This window comes from Oenanthe melanoleuca, chromosome 15, assembly GCF_029582105.1.
Source record: "Oenanthe melanoleuca isolate GR-GAL-2019-014 chromosome 15, OMel1.0, whole genome shotgun sequence".
NCBI classification, from domain to species: Eukaryota; Metazoa; Chordata; class Aves; order Passeriformes; family Muscicapidae; genus Oenanthe; species Oenanthe melanoleuca.
In genome coordinates, this window is record NC_079349.1 from 7,961,936 (window position 1) to 7,984,864 (window position 22,929).

General features: G+C 45.9%; 1 protein-coding gene across 3 annotated transcripts; it reads left to right on the forward strand.

The window, feature by feature from the left end:
• The first annotated feature begins 70 nt into the window (after positions 1 to 70).
• YDJC (YdjC chitooligosaccharide deacetylase homolog) lies at positions 71 to 22,868 on the forward strand. Of its 3 annotated transcripts, XM_056504057.1 has the most exons (7): positions 71 to 254; positions 3,247 to 3,463; positions 8,653 to 8,811; positions 17,217 to 17,376; positions 18,072 to 18,171; positions 19,054 to 19,231; positions 20,635 to 22,868. In XM_056504057.1, exons 3-7 carry the CDS (start codon positions 8,654 to 8,656, stop codon positions 20,942 to 20,944), a joined length of 906 nt encoding a protein of 301 aa, XP_056360032.1. In that variant the 5' UTR covers positions 71 to 254; positions 3,247 to 3,463; position 8,653; the 3' UTR covers positions 20,945 to 22,868. The 3 variants fall into 3 exon arrangements, with proteins under 3 accessions (XP_056360032.1, XP_056360033.1, XP_056360031.1); XM_056504058.1 differs by lacking the exons at positions 71 to 254; positions 3,247 to 3,463 and adding an exon at positions 7,809 to 8,026; XM_056504056.1 differs by lacking the exons at positions 71 to 254; positions 3,247 to 3,463 and adding an exon at positions 8,292 to 8,541.
• The last annotated feature ends 61 nt before the right edge of the window (positions 22,869 to 22,929 follow it).

The window sequence follows — 22,929 nt, forward strand, 5'->3', positions numbered from 1 at the left end:
AAGGAAGTGGCCAATCAGAGCCCGCGGCGTGGCGGCCCTCAGGGGAGGACGCGAAGGAGAACCGCGGGCTCTGCTCCCTCACGGGGCCGGGTCGGGGTTGCACCACCGCCCGCGCCCCCGCCCCCGCCCCCGCCCCCGGGCGCCTTCGTCCCCAGGCCCGCAGCGGTGTCTCCTCTGGCCGCTGGCCACCCTCGGGGCAGCGCTGACGTGACCCTGCAGTTTACCTTTGCTGAGAACGTAGGAGGAGATGCCAGGTCTGTCGCTGCTGTCCTCTCGTCTTACATGATCTGGGCTGTATGAAAAATTACAGCCAGGTCAGGCTGAGGGGTTGTTAAAAGATCTTGGCGGAAAACGTGCTGCGGGTACGAGTGTTCATTTATCATCAGAGCCAGTAAATGTCCCCTCAGTGAGAGCAGTGTCAGAGACAGAGGGATCTGAGGTCACAGCCAGGTACGGGCAGTGTTTAGATCCCTCGGGGAGCCGCAGGTTGGTGCTGTCAGGTCAATCAGCCCCTGCTGTTCCATTCAGGCCACTTCTAGCTCAGAGCTGGCAGGCGGCACATTTAGGTCTGCTCCTCCCTGCAGTTCTGGCTCTTAGAATTAAGTAAATATCTACCCATTTGGGGGATTTACAGAGGAAAAATAACAGTGTTGAAAAACAAAGGGAATTCATGTTTGTGAAGTGACTTGGATGATAATACATCACAGCTCCAGTGATTTCTGGATTATATTAGAGTTTCTAATTATAGGGCATAAACACTATACAAAGAAAAACTAACAATGGATGCTGTAGCATTGAACTGTAGCAATAATATAACATCTTTGTTTTTGGATCCCCAAATTAATCTTCTGTGCTTCAGTCTCTTGCAAAGTTCTTATAACAAAGAGATTATTAAGCTCTTTCTGTAGAAAAAAATCCTGCATAAATTAACATACATACTGTCCTTTATGCCATAGTTTTGCAAACTGAAGAAATACCCACCTCCCCAAAAAGAAAAATCTCAGTAAGAGGCAACCATTGTCAGAGGACACTTGAACTCCCACATAGTTCTTTTGCCTCTGAAACTGCTCAGTGGATTGACCCATGTGCCACATCACAGCCTTGTGTGAGTACCACGTAAAACTGTGAAGAATTCAAAGTAATTCAAAAGAGCAAAATATTTTGATCCTAGTGGCAAGGAAACATGTAGAAGGGCTCTGTCTTGGGACTTAAATCTTTGTAATAATGGTATTTTGTCCCTGCAACACCAAGGAACTGAAACACTGCACTTGATATTATAGGATGATTTAGAAAGCACGTTAGTGTTGATGGGTAGTGCAAACATCGTAAGATGCTCAGCTGACTCTTCCATCAGTCCTGAATCTGCAAGGTTTTTTCCTGCCCATGTGATACCACTCAATCGAATGGTTAGGGGGCTTTTTGTGCTGGCTTTGGCCTGTTTTCCATAGCTATACCTACATTTAAGAAAAATCTCTGACTTAAGTGCCAGGCCAGCATTAAAACAAGCCCAAGTACTAAACTCAGTCACATACACATGTGTCTATACACATACACACACGCAGAGTGTGCTTTTCTCAGGACTGAAAATTCATTTCCTTGTGCTGGAGGTATAAATCTTTACTCACAGAAAAGCAAAAGATCCCCCACTGATAGTCAAATACCATATTTTTATGTCATTCTAAGCAGCCTTGCTGTTCGAACTAAGACAACAGCTCACATTTGCTTCTGTTTTATAAGTGGGGCAAAACCAGATGTCTGTGGTTGCCATTTTAGCCGTGGAAAATCAATCATATGGGGCTTTAGCTGGCACCTGTCTATCTTTCTGGGAGGTCACTCAGTCTCAGTGCATTTAGTGCCGTTTACATGGTGCTCGCTACAATGCTTTTCACTCCCACTTTAGAAACATAATTGGGTTAGAACGGTTGCCAACAAAGAGCCCATCAATGCCAAACACCCACGGCAATTAACAACCACCTCATTGCGACAGGGGCCTCTATTGTTTCTGGTAGATTGCTGTAAGTTCCAGGTAAAATTGCCTCAGAAATTATGTGGCTTCGGCTTGGTCATGGGAACATCAGCTTTTGTTGATAGGAATCTCTTTATGATTCTTATTTAGTCACAGAAACAAAATAATTCAATTGTGCTGTGAAAGGAGAGAATGTAAAATGTAACTACAAGGCCTTCAATCACTTATACGACCTCCCCACCCCCCCATTCCTTGTGCATAGTTGATTTCCAAGCATTTTGGAAACTCCTACCATTTCCACTCAGGTGCAGCTGCAGGCATAGCCTGTCCCTCCCTGAAAAAATTGTTGAGCAGTGCCAAATGCTTTTAACATGTAAGAATGAAATATCTGTGCCACAAGAAAATTTCAGAGGGTGTATGCTTACTCAAAGGAACAGAACAAGGATATAGTTTTTATGTTGGCCTTTGTTTAACTTTCTGTTTGCTTTGCATGACTGGAGCAATTACTGATAACTAAGGTAGCAGACCTGGCAACTCCTGGGCATGATCTACACCACAAAAAGCATTGGTGCATCTTTTGGTATAGACAGCCCTTGATTTATGGAGAGCACTGCAGCAACACCTGGGTTCTTTCTCAGACCAACACAAACCTTAGGCTAAACAGACAGGGACAGTTCTGAAGCTGTTAGTACCTGACAGAGAAACAAGCCCACGTGAGCTCTTCCATTGGCTTTTCTCTGCATCTGGTCCCTTCTCTGATGTCAATAAAGATGAACTGTACTGAACTCAGGGTAACTGTAGACAATCAGGTCTGTAAAGATTCTGTGCTTTTTTTCTGTCTCCTCCTTTCACTCCATACTGAGGAACAGCTGGTTATAAACCTCATTTCAGATGAAACGTTTGTCTTCACTGGCATGCCTTACAACAGAACTCTTCCAATTGTGACCCCTAAGCCTCATACAAACAGTGAACAGGAGTAATAATGATAAACTGCTGTCACTCGGGGAGAAATCCAAGAGACAAAAAATGGCTTGCCAGAAATTTATAGAATTCCAGTTTCTTATCACTCAGCCTAAGTTGTTTAAGGACTAGATAACCAAAGTAATTTGCTTAGATTTTTGCATTCAGTAGATATAACGTAAGAATAAGCAAAGTAAATAAGCATAAGACATTTGACAAGAAAAGTATTAACAAATACATCTTTACATATTTAAATTGAAGATTTTTTCATCTGAGGGAGAAGATTTGATGTTTTTTTAATTGCTGTCTTCTATTTCTAGTCTTAGAGCTAGAGGATTTCCTGGGAAGTTCTGCAGAGTCCTGGCTATCTGTGTCCATCACTGTCGCCATCTCTCAGCCACTCTCCTGCCTGATGCTTGTCCTTCAAGAGCAGGGGATCTCCCCTCAGAACCCCAAAGGAATTAATCTGCATTTCCATTCAATCAACTGAGATTTTTCACATGTTATCAGTGATGCTGGGAGGTGACAACAATCACTGTAAGTGATCTGCCAGATTAACTTCCATGTGTAGTAACATTGTTGAGGTGTTCCCAATGTTTGCATTAATTCCTTCCTTCCCCCCCACCCCTTAATATAAGGACCTGACTCAGGTATCTTTAATTCATTTTAATGACTTGTGATCAACATTTGTAAAAATCAGGTTCAGGCTTAACTCTGCTTTTGTTCAGACAGTGTAAGTTGAAATTGAAGAAGTTATTTAGAATTTGCAGGCATGGGTTGAAATTGTTTAGATGATTAGCTTTTATTTTAGAATAAGAATGTAAAAATGCAATGTATGTTGCATCAGTTCAGGCAGCTTTTAAAATAACTTAGTTCTTCATAGGATTTGAAAAACCTCTAGACATCTGTTTCAGTGGTAGGTAAACAATGTCATTCTGAAAATTCCATGAAACATCTATGCATCTTTTATATAATCTGCTCCTTTCTGACCTCAATAGACATAATTTCCTCTAGGAACCTTTATTATTAACACCAAGAAATAAGCTCCAGACAGTACAATAACTTTCAGAGAGGTCAAACTGAGTTCCTGATGCAATCAAACAATTAATGGAATCAGATAGTTTAGCTATTAATGTGCACAGTTAAACAGTACCTATTTTGGACCCATCATTTAATTGTCTAGGAGAAATATTCCCTATCTCAACTCTTTTTTGACCAGGTGTCTTTGTTGATTTAATAGACCTCAACATCAGGCAAAGAGGCATCTGGAAAAGGAATGTGCAGGCTTTACATCATCTCAACCCCCGTTAGAAGTCACAGGTGCTGTAGCTTAGTTCATATTCAAATATTAATTTTTACCACCATTAGACACTGAAGGACATGCAACAGATAGAAAATAACTCTCTGAAAAAAGGGAGAGTAGATTAAAATTCACCATCAGTGAGCCAGTATCAGCTAGGACCAGAGGCCTGCTAGGTGCATCAGGAGGGATTTGAGTTTGGTGCTTTTAGCAGTCCTCCATAATTTAATGCCAAGTGTCAAATTAATAAGAAGATCACAATGGCAAATTTTGTCTTTCAGCCACATTGCTAGGACCATACACCTTGCCAGGTACTGGCATTATTTTGTGCTGGTGTAAATTCAGGTATTTGAGACATGGGCAAGGGAAGGTGACAGGCACTGCCTGGCTGTGTCACATGGTAAGCAGGGAAACCTTTCACTCTTAGCAGATGTCCCCCAGAGTTTGGGGATTTCAACCCTTTTTGGTGCAGGATGGAGGAAGTTGTTCTATGAAAAATTGCAGTTTAGTAATTTCTACAGAAGTCACTGAACTTCAAAGATTTACAAAATCTTTGAGGCTGAGTCAGAGATGAAAATGTTTACGTCCTTTAATTTAAAAAATGGATTTTACTTTGTCTCATTTCGATGCCTTTTACAGTTCACACTTTCAACAAAATTTCATGCAAGGAAAAGACAAAGTCCTACTGTGCTACCATTGTAATCCCAAATGAGCTAACTAGCTGCAGCCAAGGGAACAAGAAAAAGAAAACACATTTTTTATGTCAAAATGTAAACAGACACTGTGTTGGAAGTGGTAGTTGTTGGAAAACACTTTTGTGAAATACAGGAAACCTCGAAATTTTCTACTGATTAACTCAAAGTTCAGGGAAAGAAATTCAAGCTCAAAGCAGTGAAGCGCTTGAGGATGGTGAGAGCTCCTGCTGGCTTTTGCAGCTAAGCTAAGCTGAAGTAGGGCTGTGTTTGGTTTTAATTAAACTGGAAGATGCAGCCTCTCCTTAGTCCATGTCCTGGCTTATGCAGCTCCACCAGAAACATTGACCAATGCGCCTGTCTTCACTGCAGAGGAAAGACTGTCCAGAGGAAGCCTGCCTTGCCTTTCAGCTCCAGGTTGAATTTGTAAGGGCCTTTCACCTCTGGGCTCTGTGAGGTCAGCTGCAAGGGCTATCCTGGCAGCCAGCTGTGAGTGCAGGCTGCAGAGGGAGTACTGCTATCTAAGGGCACAGATGTGGCACAGGGGCAAGGTTTGCTTGCTGGGGAATGTTTGCTTCCAGTGGCAGGAAGGAGAGCTGGATGAACAGGTATGAAATCAGAAAAGAAAAGCCTCCAGGAAGTGCATTAAATATTTAAGAAGGATGTTACTGTTAATAGCATTAAATGCATACTAAGGGTAAGAAGGCTGAGAAGCCAAGCTTTGTCTAGGATTATGTTGTGCCTTTCATCTGTGCAGAGTCAGGGAGCACTGGCAGTTCTAGAAAGAGGCAGAAAACCCCAGAGTTTGCATTGGCAGAGAGGAGGTACTTATTTTATGATTCATGACATTACTTCAGAGTTGTGCTGACTTCGGCTGTTATAGTAACAGCACTCATCAGTAAGTGAAGCCTCTTGGGGAATGTGGGCAGGCTGTGACGCTCATCTCCCAGAAGGGGAAGCAAGTAGCAGTTGCACAAATAACCCCTCTGAAATGCCAAGGGCACTGGAAACCTTCACAGAACATCAAAAACTTTTCTCTAACAGAGCCATACAACCATCAAATGACAGAAGAGCTCACAGGAATTGCCTGAATGAAGATTTAGCAAGTTGTCTATAGCATTTTAGCATGATCTGTTTTGAATTTCGTTTCATAGGATTTTTTTTCTAAGAGAAAATGTCACTGAAGAAGCAGAAGGCTGTCTGCAGCTCTCACCATCATTTACAGTAGTCATTGCTCATTTACATGAACAAGGAAGAGTAAGAAGGCAACAAACAGCTGATATCCCCTCATCATGCAGCAGAGGTCTCCCATGCTCGCAGTTTCCCAGTGCTGCCCATTTCAGGGCCTATAGGGAGAGCACAGCCTAGGAACCAAATTCGCCCATGAATAATATTGCTACCGCCCATTCTGCTTTTATTTTTCTCCTTCAAAATATCAAAATATCAAAATAAACTTACAAATTGCCATCCAAAACTTAGCTGCCCTCACGCTAGTGGAAACAAAGTTTTGTAGTAGTTTTCTACATGGACTGCAATTGATGAGAACCTAGAGATCAACAGGGTTCAACCTATCTCAACTCAGTGGTTCCAAATGCCCTGCTAGGAGACAGACCTGGCAAAACACTACTCCCACAGGTGTTCATGCCCCCACACAGATGTTTGAAACTCCAGATTTTCAAACTTCAGCAATCTCCTCTGCTGAAATGTGCTTCTATGTCTCCAAACTAATGGTTCTTCCTTTGCTGAAGACAGTCTCAGGCTGTCCCTACAAGTCATGTCCTTGACTTTGGGGCATGGGAAAGCTGGCTGTCTTTTAGGAATTGAACTCTGCTGAAAAAAGGAGACACCTGGAAGCTTTGGTTTCTTTATACACTCTTTATTCATGAATTAAGCAGCAGGCTTGTCAGTCCATTCTCACAGAAATAACCCTTAAAGCCTTTTTCAAACCATTTCACTCCAGCTGCTCTTCCAAGAAGCTGGTGCTTGGCTTGTTAGGTGTTTCTGCACTTACCTCCATGCTGGCACAGGTTCAGAGATGGAAATCACCATCAGCCATGCAAGAGTCCCAGTCCCAGTGTGATCCCTGCTTCCTGGAACAAGCTACAGCAAACACCCAGACAGCTACCCTGGATCCATGGACATGTTACCGTGGCACTTTCTGAGCTGCCATTCTTCCTACCCCAAACACGAGAAGTGGGTGAATGTTTTGGGATAACACTACAGACCAAGACATGAGTTGTTCTGCTTTGATGGAACTTCATCCTCTTCCATGGGTGAAAAATGCAGGCTAACAGTATCTTCCACTCTCCATTCCAAGCTGAGTACTTGGCACTTTCACTTTCATTCTGGTAGATGCAGAACAGTTTTTCTGCAGTAAGAAAAAGCAGTGTAGTGCCAGGACAAACAAGATTTTACTCGCTGATTGGTGGAGAACTGGCTGACATCCAGCACTGAATGAAGAATGTTAGAAGCTGCCCTTTGTGAAACTCACCTGTTCTCCCTGCCCTTCTCTAGCCCAGCACCAAGAGCCATGGGACCTCCTGGCCAGGGTTTGCTGCCCTGTGTCTCCCTAGTCATACTGAGTGCACACTGCCAGCAAACCAAGATGGGGGAAAACAAGCAAGTGGCTGCTGTGGCGGTCACCGATTGCAGGATTATGTATGCACGGCGTTGTTGAGATCATCGGTTTTGGGCTGAAGCCAGCACAGAGCACGAACTGAATTGCTTGTCCCACCCTAAGCCGCAGGCGAGTCTCACCTCGGGAGTCTGGAGCAGAGACCGCCACAGGGAGCGGCACGGCCGCCCCGGGGCGAGTACCGCGCCCGGGCGGTGCGGCGCTGCGAGCCTCGGCCGCCAGGGGCCGCCGGCGGGGCCGCCCAGGTGCTCGGCGCGCTCGGAGGCGCCGGCGCTGCGGCGGGGCCGGGCCGCACTCGCCTCGCCTCAGGAGCGCCCGCCTGGGGCCGCTCGGAGCGCGGGCAGCGGGGATGCGCGGCCAGGCGGCGCGGGCACAGCTCCGCCGCCGGGGCCAGCGTCCCCCCCGGGGCAGCGGCGGCCGCGGCCGCCCACACCTGGCGGCGGTCCCGAGACCCGGATCGGGCCGGAGCGGAGGTACGCGCCACCCCGGGGGTGGGAAGGGGGCTGGCGGGCCCCCTGCGCCCTCGCAGCAGCGGGAAGGCAGGGCCGGGCTGCCGGAGGCCGCTCCGGCCCGCTTCTCCCCGGGGACACTGCCCGCGCCCGATGGAGCCGGGGAGCGGTGGCCGCGAAGCCGTCACTGCTGCGGGGTTGCCTCAGGTGATCCGCACCCCTGCCATTTCACTGGGCACCGCGGGCGAGGGTGTGCCCGGCAATGGAATTTGACTCTCTGACGCACCCTCGATCGATTAAATCATTCCACCGAGTCCCCGAGCGTTCGCACTCTGCTCATCGCCGGCGATACAAAGTGCACGCAAGGGTTTGCCCCCCCAGGGGAGGGCACAGCTGGTGCTCTCAGGCAGGAGCAGGCAGGGATGGTGTGAGCCCGACGGCCACACGTAAATCCGACCGCTGTGCGAGCTGCGAGACCGCGGCGGGCTGAGGTGGGGCAGGAGGAGTTAGGGGCTGAGTCACGATTGGGTTCGCCCCCGGTAAGCCTGTCTTTTCCTGTTTGCCTGTGATCTGCAGACTGCCGGGTGTTTAACCTCCTTTTACTTTTTTTTTTTTTTTTTTTTTTTTTTTTTCCGGGGTTGACGTCTCAGGATGCTTCAGGTGAAGCTAATAGTAACTGGAGATGACTTCGGCTATTGTCCTCGGAGAAACCAAGGCATTGTGGAATGTTTCCTGGCTGGTGCGATCTCTAACGTGTCCCTTCTAGTCAACGGAAGTGCTGCAGCAGATGCAGCCAAGCTGGCAAGGAGGTAAGCTACTTTCTTCAGTGAAAACCAAGCCTGGAAAATTTAGTATTTTGCAGGCTCAGAATAAACACTGTATCGTAGTTCAGGCTGGTATAAGAAGACTGTATTCAGACACATTAACTAAGACTCTTCATAGTAAAACCAGTGATCTGCTAACTAATACCTGTGATGTTCTTTCTCTAGTATTAGCCACTGCACCTTTTCCTCCCTCAGGATAGGAAGTCATTTCCACTATTTGACTAGTAGAATTTGGGTTTGGCACCTTCTCCTTCCACACCTCTAAAAGGTGCATCATCAGAAGGAAAGTGCACATTATGTACTCAGACCAATCTGCTCCCGTAAAACTGTAAGAGCATAAAAGCACAAGTCTTTAAATCTCATTTAATTGATCCATTTCACCCAGGCTGAACACAAGGTCAGTCAGGCTCATTGCAGAATCAGGAAGAGGTGTGATTCTGCGAAGGCTTATTTATAAATCTGGACAGTGGAAAACTTAACTTTTTCCCCAGCCCATAAACCTTTTTAAAAAAGCACATAAATGTTTCTATTAATTCTAGGCTTGATAAACACGGCTGTAAAAAATGCATACATAAAGATAGGGACAATACCTTGTACTTACCACTTCTTCACCAACTTCAGAGGCTGCTGGCACAGTTAGCTCTGCAGCAGATCAAATGCTATGTGGCAGTCTCATGGTCTAGTCCAGCAAATCCTTTAATAGGAAGCATTATTTGTATTTAGGAAGTAAAACCCAGCTAATGCTTCAGCTCTGGTGTGGTTAGGTACTTGGAAGCAGGAGTATGTCCTGAAAGAGAGAACATCAGGGTTAAGAAACAATTTAGGAAAGCAGGAAAGGAAAGGAGCTATACTACTACTAAATAAACTGTGACCTTATGCTTCAAATGCAGCTGCTATGGGAGAGAATTTCATGGGAGTCCTGTTGCCCTTGTTCTCATTGAGCATCTCTCCTCGATTTGCTGTGGTTTTAGGGGTACTTGGAAATTGCTTGTAGCTTCTTGGGATTAGGGTAGTGGAGGAAAGCCAGGGTGTGGTGTTAGTGGCAAACTAGTCTTTTAAAAAGGCTAGGGATTCCCTACAAACATTGAGGGAGGAACTGCTAGGGAATGAGAAAGGGAGCAGCATGACACCAGTAAGAGTCCTAAAATCCTATTAATAAATGAAACATAAAACACACAGATAAAGCCAGCACATCTCTCAGACACAGAGGCACTGTGAAACCCTTTAAGCCCCAGTGGTCTGGTAACTTTGTCAGCTATTTTAGCCGTAGTCTTTAGCAGGCTTTTAAAATAGAATCCACCTGGCCTCATTTCCATGACCAGGAAGTAGGCCATGTAGTAGGGTTTAAAAAGCATCTTTGAATCCAGGTCATGACACTGGTGCTGGCAGCTGATATGGGTGTGAAAAGCCAGGCTGGAGGGCAGGGGACATGAGAGGCTGAAGCCTGCTGCTACAGCTTGATGTTTTTTGGAGGGGATGGGTGTGAGGGGAATGTAATTTTGAATTGTCAATGTGAGTGAAATGGATTGAAATCTATTTCTGAGCATATAAGCAGGGTGACTTTGGGAACATAGCTCTGAAGAGCAACAGCCCAGGTTCTACAGTTCCTCATTTGTGTAACTCTCTGCAGGTGTATTCAGCCCTACCCAGGTATGGGGGGATCGTTACCAGATGTGGAGAAGAGGTTTTCTGGTGTTGTAATACAAGCCCAGCTTCAGCTGCTGCTATTTGGCACCTGTGTGTGTAAACAAACCCCTGTGTCACCCCTGAGATATTTGTTCATGGTACAAAGGCCGACGCAAAGTCTTTCTATACAGATGATAAACAGGTCAGACTTGCTAGAAGTGTCATTGAGTCCTGATCTTGTGGAGCAGAAATGGGAAAGTATCACTTGCTTGACTGCGTTGCCAATATTATTCCCTCTTTCCCCTGCTTGGTGTCATCTCCCATCCCACCATAAATATCGAGGCTTTTTATCTTATGGGATGAAAGTCTGCCTGGCTTTTTTTCTCCCCATTTGTCTTCCCCTGCTCAGCCTTGAGCAATGGTGTAAGCAGGAAGAATGGATCTATCCCCAGCTGAGAGAAGAGGCTTGAAGGAAGTAGCTTGTTTTTTCCTGGGGCACATTCCAGTGCTGTGGAATTTGGTCTTTCACACACGTGATGCCAGGATTGTCAGAGTGATGGACTGCTTTTATGGCTTCTTGATAAACTGTCTGTGATATGATTGCTTGTCACTGCAAGTCTTAAGCTCTCACTCCTCACCTGGCTTCCAGTTAATTGGACAGCAGCAGAGCTAATTAATAAGTAGAGAACTTTTCCTTCCTAAGCACCTCATGATGCCCTACAATGTTAGGACTCAGCATCCTTCAGAAAGGAACACAGTTCCTCAGAAATTTCTTTCTTCCTTTCATTTTCACAATAATTCTCTAGTTTCTGGGTATACCATCTGTTGTCTAGAGTCTTGATTAAAAGCTTTGGCAGATATGTGATGATAGTCAGTAGATCTTCGTATCAGCTCTAACACAAGCCAACTGTGGAACAGCAGAACCAAGCAGTAAAAAATACACATTCTTTAAAAACATACACCTTCAGGCTCAGCACCTGGTGGTTTCCTCATCCGCTGTCACAACTGAACTGAAAGAAGGGGCACACTTATTTCAGGCAAGAGAGAAATTTCAGCAGAGGCCTGATCCATCACCAAATGACAAACCTATTGATAACAACTGCCAGAGCAGAACATAACCAGAGCAGCAGGTGGGAGAACAGGCTGCCACTGTGGGTTGAGGGTTTTTTTCAGTAACTCAAAACTTTTCTCTTTAGGGGCCTCGACTAACTGTGATGTCCTGCTTATCCATATAATATAATCTCAATTTTCTACTTAACAGGCCCTGCCTTGAAGTCAGCCAAACTTCCTGGTGATTATTCCAGAGCCTTTCCCAGAAACTGGAAGGATTATTTTGTAACCTGAAATGAAGAGATGCCTTAATTTTTTCCTTAGAAATATGGAGATAGAAATAGAGATGCCTAAGACAGTTTGCTGCCATATCCCCCCACCCCTCCCCTTTACATCAAACAGCTCAGGTGTCACTGAGCCTTAGGACCTTTTTCCATTTGATTGTGTCCAAATAGCTTATGAAGAATGACATATTTTAGGACATCTCAGTCTTCCTGGGTGTTTTTTTGCAGCTTAAATACTGAACATCAGCTGAAGCCCCCACAACATCTGGGTACATTTAACAGAAGAATCTAACAAAGCCACATTTAATTGCTCTATGTTTTCACTTCCTTTCCCATCAACACTAATTGCAAAATGTGTGTGTAAATTGTGACTTAATTCTGACCCTGCCAGTCAACATCTGACTAATTTAGGAATCTCTCGTGGTTTCTCATCACCCTTTCATGTGACTGTTAATCACACAGCAGTCAGTTCCTTTGCTGAACTGTTTGGATAGGAATGGGACCCAATCTGAAGCCTGACACTAGAATCCCAGATGATATTGACTTTACTGGCAATGGCCCATTTTACTAGCATAAGGCTACAGACACAGGAGCTGCACTTGATACAAAGATGTAATTACAACAGAAACTCGGGTCCCAAAGCTATGTCACAGTACCAGCTCTTAACACTGCAGAGGGTTTGAGCATTTCTGGCAGAAGAAACAGGTTTTTAGCAGTAATAGAGCAAGAAACTATGCTATTTAATGAGAAACATATTACTGAATGTTGAAAGTGTATGTGAGGCAGTATGCAAATGCCAACATGAGGAAACTTAGAAGTGCACATTTTTGCTCAAAGCCTTGCTTTGTCTGGCTTCAGACACTTGGGTGTTCACTGAAGCGAGATGTTTAGATACATGGGGCTGACTTGGGTCACACTTACGCTGAAACCTGATGATCAGCAATTTCCTGGATGATGCAAATAGGATGTTGAAGGAGGGATCTGTTTACCCATCAAGGGAAAGGGTAAAGTGCCATACTTGTGCCAGAGCATGCATCCTTCAGCAAGGCAACTGGAACAGTGCTTGGCAAATCTCTTAATTCCCACAGCCATTTCAACTGCTCCCAGGAATACACAGAGTCCCATGGCTTGGCCAGGCAGGACCCAGGACTCATCCACCAACCTCAGAGGGACTCAGTGCAGTCCCATCTCTAGGATCCCTTTGCTGCCAAGGATGTCAGTGAACAGGGACTGCAGCTGCACATTGCCTCAACAGAGACATTTGTTCAGAGCACTCGTGTGGCAAAACAAGCAACTACTTGAAAAGGAAGCAGTTTAAGCAGTTTAACTGATTGTATTTCCTCTCTCTTTGATGACTGTGCTGGGCCTGCTGACTCAGAAATCTTTTCAGGGTGAATTCCTTTTTGCTCCTTCTAGCACCTGCTGTAAGGATATTTCCTCCTGCACAAGCCTGTCCTTTTTTCCCTCCACCTCTATAGGGAATGCTGAGAAGAGAGCCAACTTTCAGCAAGCAGCTCACTAGTGCATTAACCTCAGTGGCCTGAACCTGTCCTCCACAAATTCCCAGGCAGCTCAGTCTAATGCTGCTCCTGGTGTAGGAGCACACAACTGTAGCCAATGTCCTGTGGCTTTATCAGGAAAGAAGTGAACCCCTGTGTTAAATCCTGCTCACGCCTCTGCATTCCCCTGGGCACCGGGGCAGACCTGCAAACACAGAGGGGCCCCTCCAAACACACTGGAAGGGTCATTTCAGCTTAAAAGAGTCACCAAAAAGGATTTAGAGACACTAAGTAGGTGCTTCACATCATTTTGTTTTGGCAATGGTAGCTGTATACAGAAACTAAACTGTTCCCTGAAGCCCAATGCCAGTCCTTTTATTTTGCATCTCATGTGAGCAATTACAAGTTAATGACCAGCAGTGACCAGCAGGGCTCATCCTGTCCCATATAGAAAGGGCTTGGCAGAGGAGTGGGTATGTGGCCAAACCCACAACAGCTGAGCTCTGGTCCCAGGGCAGCATCACATGCTATGTAAGCTGCTTGAGCTGCTGGTCTCTGCATCAGTATTTCAGCCAATAAATTAGCAGATATTTTACAGTCTTTTGAAAGATTTGGGAAACTACAAAGTGTATTTCTGTAGCAGAAATAATCATATGTACTCTCAAAAGTGGGCCCTTTCAGGATATTCCTGCACCTTGACTTTTCTCCCTGTGAGCTTGCAGTAGAACACTGCTGTACCCACTTGAACTGTCCTCCTCTCCATATCCTTACAACCTGGCCAGCATGCCTTCTGTGCCCCTCCCACAGATGAATATTTCTGAACAAGTTTCTCATGTGAGGCATTTTAAGTTTTGCTTTCAGTGCCTGTATCCCAGAGCCATTAAACATGAACAATTCCTCTCCAGACGCCTCAGCATGCACAGTCTGTCAAACCAGGACCGACACGACAAGAAAGCTATTAAGATATTCAGCTGTTATATTAAGATATTCAGGTGTTAGGCAAAGCTCTGAAACACGCTCTAATGTTACAGTCAGGGTCTCCTCTTACCAGAGGACAAGGCCAGCTCTCTCTGCACTTCCACATTCTACACATTCCCCAGCTCTGGGGCTGGGTTTGGCTCTGGCCAGGAGCTGCTCTCATGTTCCCCAGTGCAGCCCTTGGCTCCTTGGTGTCTCACACCTGTCAGAGGAACTTGCCTTCCCTTGGAAATAGCCTTCCTCACAGCATTTGAGGCATTGCACAATTGGAGGCAGTTCATTTGATGCTCCTGGGAGACAGCACTGAGAGGCTCAGCTGTTCGTTTCTTGCCCTCCCACAACACATGATAGAGAGTATTCAACAGAAAAAGTCCATCTGCTGATTCATAGTAACACAGGAATCCTTTTTTTCTTGCAAACAGCACTGGCTGTGGTACAAATAATACTCCAGCTGATGCAGTCAAGAATTTATCAGAGAAGCAATAAAGAATCTGGGGTAGACTTCTAAAAGAAAACCAAAGCAAAACCACAGGCTTCCCCTCTGCGTTTGGGCTCATGCAGAGTGCCCAGCAGGTCACAGGGTGAAGCCCTCCTGGCACAGCACTCCTTCTGCACTGTAGCTGCCTCCTGTGCTGCCCTGCAGCCTTTCACCCCCAGTGACATACGTTCCACTTCTTGTATTAGCCAGGAGTTGGTGTGCACATGTGCTCAGGCCCCTGCTATGATAAACATTTATCATCAGTGAAACAATCAGGCCCTGCTACACAGAAATCACCAGATCAGAAAAGCCAGAGGGGACCTGTGGGAGTCTTTGTATCGGGAGGGACGGTCCTCAGGGACAAAACTCATGCACTCTGTATAAGCTGGTGTTACAGTTGCAGTTTATTGTAAGGGCATGGGTATACAAAGTCCTGCTAAGGGCTGCTAGCCTCAGCCCTTAGTAGGAAGGAGAGAGAATGAGGGTAAAGGAGAAGAGAGAAGAGCAAGAGAGGGGTGGTAACAATAAGAGAGCGATTTCTCATTTGCAATACAATAAATCTTCTTCTATGATGAATATTCTAATTTCCACTAACCAATCTAAAACAAGATACAAATTCTATAGCATTTACATACAGCCTATAAGAATCGTTACATTACCATAGTGTGTTATACTTTAAACTCTAAAAACTACTCTTTGGACCCTAGCAAGATCTTCTCTGACCTTTGGACCTGCTCTCCAGCAGAAGACATTGTTCTATCAAGAGGGGATTACTTTCAGCAGGCCATCCTATTGTCTTCTAGTTATTCAGTAGCAGAGGTTTGGTATCTCAAAAGTGGCTTTCATTTCAATCTTGCTCCTGGTTTCCATATTCTCAGAATCTAAGCATTCATATTTGTAAGGTCTTCCTGGTTCATCCTCCCCAACAATGACCTTTTTCTCCACAAGCTGTTTTGCTCTGTTAAACATTCAAGCTCCTTAATCATGCAATGGACTCGTTCCACAGAGCTGTGCGTACAGCTTGATTTCTAACATTTGTGTCTTTGAGAAGTAGTATCTACCGACTGCATCATCTACCTGGATCACAGGACATGGAAGAGCCAAGAAAAAAGACTTTCAGTCCTGCAAGGGCCAAAGCCTTCGGACCTGAATGAGCTAAATGACTCTGACTTGGTCCAATCCATCCACAGTCCTGTCTCAAGTGAGCTGGTGCTTCACCAGTCAGCTTCAGATGTCAGACAGAAGGGGAAGAACTCGGTTTTGCACCCTCTGTCTAAATGGAGATTGTTTTTGTTTTCTCCTTGTGGTACAAGGGCTGAACCAGGGACAGACCACACCCGCTTTTAACAGCTCCGTGCAGAAGTTCCAAGAAGGACTTAAAGCACCACAGACTTGTAGCCTTGAAATTCACTCTGCACCATGAGTCAGACTGGGCAGCACAGATGGAACATTGCAGTTCTGTCATCCACTCACTAGGTCAGCCAGAGGCCACAAGTTGTCTTGGAAAAAGTTTCAAAGCATCATTTTGGCTACTGATTCTGAGGATTTCCAGAAATGCTAATGAGACCCAGCACAAATTCCAAGCACGCACGAACCCTGTTCTCATTGTAGGGGAATCCACAGCACAGACCAAGAAGGAAACACCAGCACTCTGCTAAGCTCTGTGCCTGAGGGGAGCTTTGCAGCCACATCAGCTCCATAATTGTTATTATTTTTTTTTTCCCTAGAATATTACAGGGTACAACTGGGTAATCAGTCATGCCCCTGTGACTCCTTAGCAAGGCTCTACACTTCACTGGGAGCCTCCTTGCTCTGATCCTTCTTTGGCTGTGCCAGGGAGATGCTGCTTTGTGCAGCTCAGCCTTGTCACTCACTGAGTGAGTGCTCCAGTAGACAGAAACCTGGCCACTGCAGGCTATTCCAGCTGCAGCCCCTTGTATTTACACCTGTAGCCTGTGCTGTTGCCATAACAGCTTCTTTGGTCACTCTTTGTATATAAATGACTGGATTCTACTTAAGGGCAGATTTAGGAGTCATCAAGTAAAACTCAAATGTCTCAGAAATGCACCATCGTTAACAGGGTGAACAGCTCAAGGGGATACCTAGCAAGGGCTAATGAAGTGCTTTAGAAAAAGCTGCAAGATCTGGATTTTTCAGTTGGTTAGCAGTGACTGCAGTTACTGGAGTGCAGTTACAGCATTTAGCCTAAGACACCTCGTGCTGTGAGGGTGGGGACAGGGTTTGGGGGCACTCACAGGCTTGCCCTGGGCAGAGTGCTCAGGGTGGTCACCTGGAGATGTGTACTGCTCTGGTTTGGGTCACTCTGCCATCCTTTCTTGCAGAGCAGAGATACAAAGATGTACTTCAGTGAATACTGCAACACCTCTAAGATCAGTCTGGTTCTTACACTTAAATCTCCCCCTCTTTGACAGTGAAGGAGGTGCAAATCTTAGCAGATATTTTGCTCTCTTACAGACACAACATCCCAATAGGCCTGCATGCCAACCTCTCCGAGGGGTCCCCTTCATGTGAGGTGCTCAAGACAAACTCTTCTCTGCTCAACCAAGATGGATTTTTCCATGGAAAAATGGGATTCAGAACAGCTCTATCAAAAGGTCTCCTGAATATGTCAGAGGTAAGAGAAAGCCACATACAGCTGTACAACTTGCCTTACTGATACAAATCAGCCTGCACTTAGCCCAGCATATAACAGCTGAAGACCTTTTCCAGATCCCAGATGTGAGTAGGCTTAGAGATGAATCCTGCTTGTGCTGCCTGTGCAGCTTGAACTGGCTTTTAGGTCCTGAGCCTCATTCTGCCAAAGGCTCTGCAGTCTCTGAGAACCCATTCCTCCCTGATTCAGTGCCTGTATACACTGTTAACTATTTATCTGAGGAGATGGAAGGGGCATTGGAACAGGTATTTACAAAGAACCTGAAGATCAGTAAAGAGCAAATGACAGAAAAATCCTAAGTAGGCACCAAGCTTTTCATCAGCTTGTGAGAGGTTTTGGTTCTCTAGGGAGATGGCTGGTTTTGCACCATAAGCAAGGATAAACATGTTCAGGTGATCCAAACTGCATCCATTTTAAACAGAAATAGGTGTTCAAATATCCTGTGTATTCAGAACAGCCCCATCAGCACCATGTCCATAAGCTGTACCACAAAGAGCCCCATGCCCAGAGGAGGTTCTGAGCAGTCCAGCAGTGCTGCACATCCCTGTACAACCACAGCACCTGCCCAGGGCCAGATCCTGGCCCCTTTCCAGTGAAGTCCCAGCAGGCCCATCAGCCTCTGTCAAGTCTTGCTCTGACCCTTTTCTGCTGCACAGGTGAAGCAGGAGCTAAAGGCCCAGGTGGAGCTCTTCCATGATCTGACAGGTCACCTACCTTCTCACATGGATGGGCACCAGCACGTCCATGTTCTCCCAGGTAAGAAGGAAATCTTCCTCCCAGCACCAAGCAGGTGAGAGAGCTCAGAGGGGACTCCCCCTGCCACAGCTCCCTGTATGGGCAATAATCCCCACCATGAGACACCTGCTGGCAGTTGCAGTTTGAATGTTCCCACCTGACCCCACAGTCCTGCCCAGAACCAACTGCTTGGAGCTCTGGGTCTTCTCTTAGCAGCACCAGGGCATTAATGGCACAAAGCACCAATAATTCTCCTCAGCATCCTAATTTCATGTTCTCACCTATATTGAAGGAGGCAGACCAAAGCCAGAAGCAGACTGGCCAGTTTAAATGGGAATGTTGGAGCTTGCAATAGCTGGTGGCTCTTTCAGATGCTACAGGAACTCCATCCTGTCAGTTGTGTTCCCACCTAGTCCCTGCCCTGCAGGTCTCGGCTTTAGAGATGAACAAGGATCTTTAGTCCTTGTTTTGCAAATAAACTCATTGTGGTACACAGATGGAAAATGGAGTGAGAAAAGAATCCAGGTTTTCCCACTCCAGCACTAACTGCCTCCAGTTAACATTGCTCTGGCTGTACAAGGACTTGATGAAGAATTTGTTCCTGACAGTGCAGTCACCTCTGGTGCACTCTAAGACCAGAGTCACCCACTAAGAAGGGGGGCTGGACTAAAGGCTTGGTGCTGGAAGGAAGAATGACAAGGCACCTACAGCAGAAGTTCAGGGAGAAATGTTTCCAGTATAGAAGCTGACTCCCATGCAGATGGATTTCAGCAGAAGATAAACCAAATGGAATTTTATTTTCCTAAACAAAGAAAGGAAAGAAGCCTCTGTGCTAACAGCTTGCAGGGGACACTAGAAATTGGTTATCCAACTCCTGACTGCAGTCTCTGGTTTTACTTACAGAGGTCAGGCACATATTTGCAGAGGTGTTGGAGGAATATGGGATTAAGTACACACGTGTCCCAGTAGAGCCAGGCCTTCATAACTGTGACTGGATTCCACCATTCCTGATGGACTTTTACCTGGGAGTAGAAGAAGATTCTTTTAACACAGTGGATGTGTTTACAAAGCATGGAATAAGGTAAGACAGGTGTTGCCCACCCTCTCCTGTAGTAAAACATTAAAATTTTATCAGTTCCTGATAGTATCTTTCAAAAATGGAACACCACCTTTCTCTTTCCTGTTAGAACTTAGAGAGAGGTTCAGGAGGAGCACAAAAGTGCCAGGGACACAAGGACTTAGGAAGTTTTGTTTGAGCAGAGATGAGTCACTTTCCACTTGAAAAGGAGAGTTCTTTTCAGGGTATACTCAGCCTTTCTAGTGAAGCTGCATCAGTATGGCATCTGGAATGTCAGGAGAAATGCTGCATCAGTGCTGGAATTTTAAAAGTCTTATTTAGTTTTCAACAACTAAATTTTCATCTTCCTGTCATAGTAGAGAAAGGGTTTCAAGCAGCAGGAAAGAGACTGATTAGAAGCAGGTATTTGTTAAGGGGAAGCAATAAACTCTGAGAGCTGGCAATACCACTGCAGGTGATCACTGCTGTAAGCAAACAGCCTTGTCAGTGTCCTTCATCTCAGGGGCCAAACCCTGAAAACTCAGCCTTTCCCCCAGTAAAATCCTTCTCTTAAAAGCTTAGACAGTGTTTTATGAATTAAAGGCCTTTCATGGGAGACCCTTGCAGTCTGTCCTTTGGAGCAGATGTCATTACTACCTCAGTCCACTGGAAAAATTATTTTCTGTTTTTCAGGGTTTTGTTTTTTTTTTTTTTTTTTTTTAAATCAGTTGTTCTGAACTCCAGCAGCAGGCTGGTATTTCTCTCTTCTCAACAAGAGCTGGGCTCTTCTGTAATCATTTCAGATAAAGACTCCAGCTCTGGTTTCTTCCAAAAACATCACATGCAGTGGTTCAGCTCTCCTGGACTTGTCCAGGCCACACTTAGAATTGACACTTGCAGCCAGAGTTGAACAAATAATTGTGTTAAGCTAAGAAACAGCGTGGAGGTGGTGTCCTCTAGAGTAACATTTTGTCCAGTTATTATGGCTCTTTGATATATTCTGGCAGAAGGCTTCTTTAGCTGGGTGGTTGCCATTTTATTGCAGTCACTTTTGTTTCTGCTTAACTGAGGGTTATTATTCAGGCTTAAGTTATTTTGATAGTGTGGCATTTCTAAGTTTAGTACTGCTTTTCCTTTCTGGGACAATAAAACGCACCTGTAAACTCACAGATGCCAGACACCCCATGTGCCATCACACAGTGCTGGGGCTGTGCTGAGCCCTGCAGAACTGCTGCTTGAAGTAGGACCCTGGTTTCAATCAGGAAAAGTTCTGGTTTTACTTTTGTTTATAGTTTTGTTTTTAAAAACTTCTCCCCCTTTCCTATCTTAAATTTTAGGTAAATTTTGATTCCTAATCCACTGGACATAATACAATTGTCTACCTACCTCTTTAGCATTAACAGCAGTGTTCCCTCCTCTGGCTGCAGGTGGCCAGACATTTACATAGGGCTGAGCACCATGGGCAGGAACATGTCTGTGAGCAGCGTCCGCAGCGCCATCGACAGTGCCGTGCTGCAGCTCAGGGCCAGGGCGCCGCCCAGCAGCACCGGGACAATCGAACTGATGGTGCACCCGGGCTACCCCAGCGTCCCCCCTGTCGGCGGCTGTGGGGAAGGACCAGATGATTTCTCACAGTCTTGGGAACGCCTCCACGAACTTGAGACATTAGTTAAGCCAGAGCTGCAGAGCTATTACAAAAGCAGGAACATTCAGCTGTGTTCATTCAGAGATCTTTAAATAAATGAGCAGACATCCATCCATCCATCCATCCATCCATCCATCCATCCATCCATCCATCCATCCATCCATCCATCCTCTGAAGATAGGCAGCTGCTAACATCCAGAGAAGCCAGATCACTGTTATCAGTGTCACAGTCCCTGGTGCAGCTCACAGGAGCTGTGAACAGCCTGGGAATGTACACCACCACCCTGTAAGCAGCTCCCAGCACTGCCCAGAGCCCCAGCTGTCAGTTTTAAGGGCACAATGTCTGCTCAAAATGTGCCAAACTCCTTCTGTGACCCCCTCTCCACAGCACCCCAGTGCAGTACACGCTCCCAGGGCTCAGCTCCTGCCAGCAAAGGAGCAGCACGGGGACAGACTTGGCTGTGACACTGCAGCACAGCACCCTGAAGGGTCTGATCATTTCTCCTTTCAGACTTGATGGCAAAACAAGAACTGTGCTGGGGAGCAGGGGCTGCTTTGGAGCAGCCACTCAGTGTAGGTCACCCACAGGAGGCCTGGACACTTTCAGCATTTGGCTCTCTGAAAGCAGTCAGTACCTGCCCCTCACTTGTACCTGCTCACGGTGATGGGTGCAGGGACACATCACCCTCAGAGCCTTCCTCTGCTCAGAGCAGTTGGGTCACATATGGCCCAGTGGGGTCTGCAGCCACACCCAGGAGCCAGCTCAGCCAGCAGGAATTGTGTCTCTGCCTCCTGGCATTAAGCCCCTCCCAGGACAGTAACATCAGGGACAGCCCTTTTGGAGAGGCTTCTTATTTTTTGGATGACTTTGCAGGAGCAGCAACTGTTGACCCATCTGCTATTTCAGTAACTGCTGTGTATGAGAGCAACAGCAACTGGTCCTGCACCACCCACTGCCCCTCAGGACAACCACGAGCTGTGCCAGCAATGAGCACGGCTGCGAGTGGAGAAGGTCCCTGCATTTGTCCCTTTTATTCCTGTCACCAGAGCATTCAAACTCCAACAAGCTCCAGAAGTGCTGATATGTTCTTAACTGCAGCACTGTCATTCCTGCAAGGACTTGCACATGGGAAAAAATTATTTTAGTTTGTTTATGCTCATTCTCTGCACAAGAGTTATCTATTTAACATAATTGTTTTTGTTAACCATGTTTTTTAATATAAAAATATCAGTATGATAATTCTTTTAGATGAAAAATAAACTCAGGCCTTTTCTATTGGAAGCTTCAGTAGGCTTTTGGGTCTAGTTACATCTGCTGAGTGAACTAAACCCACTCACCTGTCTGCTCCCACACCGCTGGAAGGGCCTCCCCTTCTATCATTTATGGAACTGTCTGACCTTTCCTATGACACATCTGAGGAAGTTTTTGTCCTGTACAAGTAAGAAAATCATCAAGGATGCTGTAGAAGATATTTTCCCCAATTGTTTCCTATATAATAGAAAGTGCCTTAGATGTGTGGGCCGGGGCTGGGTGAGAGCAGGGCGGGTGTTACCCTGGGGCTGCCCCGGCCCAAGCCGCGCCCGGAGCGCTCGCACCCGCCAGCGCCACGCCGTGCCTGCCGCGCCGCACTGCAGCTCAAAGGGTATGAAATTGTCACCGCGCTCTCATGGATACCTCAAAGCTTACCGTAAACATTTAACGTTAGAACGTGTTACGTTTAGAACAATGTTTAGCATATTCTCCATGTTCTAAGCGCTGGCTTGGCTCTGATCGCACCCATAGGACGTCACAAACCTGTGCAATTCTGGATGCATTTCCTGGCAGCTGAGCACCGAAGACCTGAGGGCAGCCTTTACTCGAGTGTTGCACTGTGAAAAATGGATTTTGTAAATTCCTTATTTTAAAATGAAGAGCATTAAACCCCAAATTTCCACTTAATTAGAGAAATTAATAATGAACTACTAAAAGACTACTCAATAGGGAATCTTTCAATTGCATTAAATAATGGAAGGAAATTTCTCAGTGGTTCTGTGAAAGCTTTAAAGACAACCCAAATTCAAATTCAAACACTTCTAA

What these genes read in the sequence shown, in the direction of transcription:
- YDJC (XM_056504057.1), top strand. Translation starts at nt 8,654, where the DNA reads ATGCTTCAGGTGAAGCTAATAGTAACTGGAGATGACTTCGGCTATTGT. An exon ending in GCAGCCAAGCTGGCAAGGAG is followed by an intron (nt 8,812 to 17,216) that starts GTAAGCTACTTT and finishes GCTCTCTTACAG; the next exon opens with ACACAACATCCCAATAGGCC. An exon ending in GCACGTCCATGTTCTCCCAG is followed by an intron (nt 18,172 to 19,053) that starts GTAAGAAGGAAA and finishes TTTTACTTACAG; the next exon opens with AGGTCAGGCACATATTTGCA.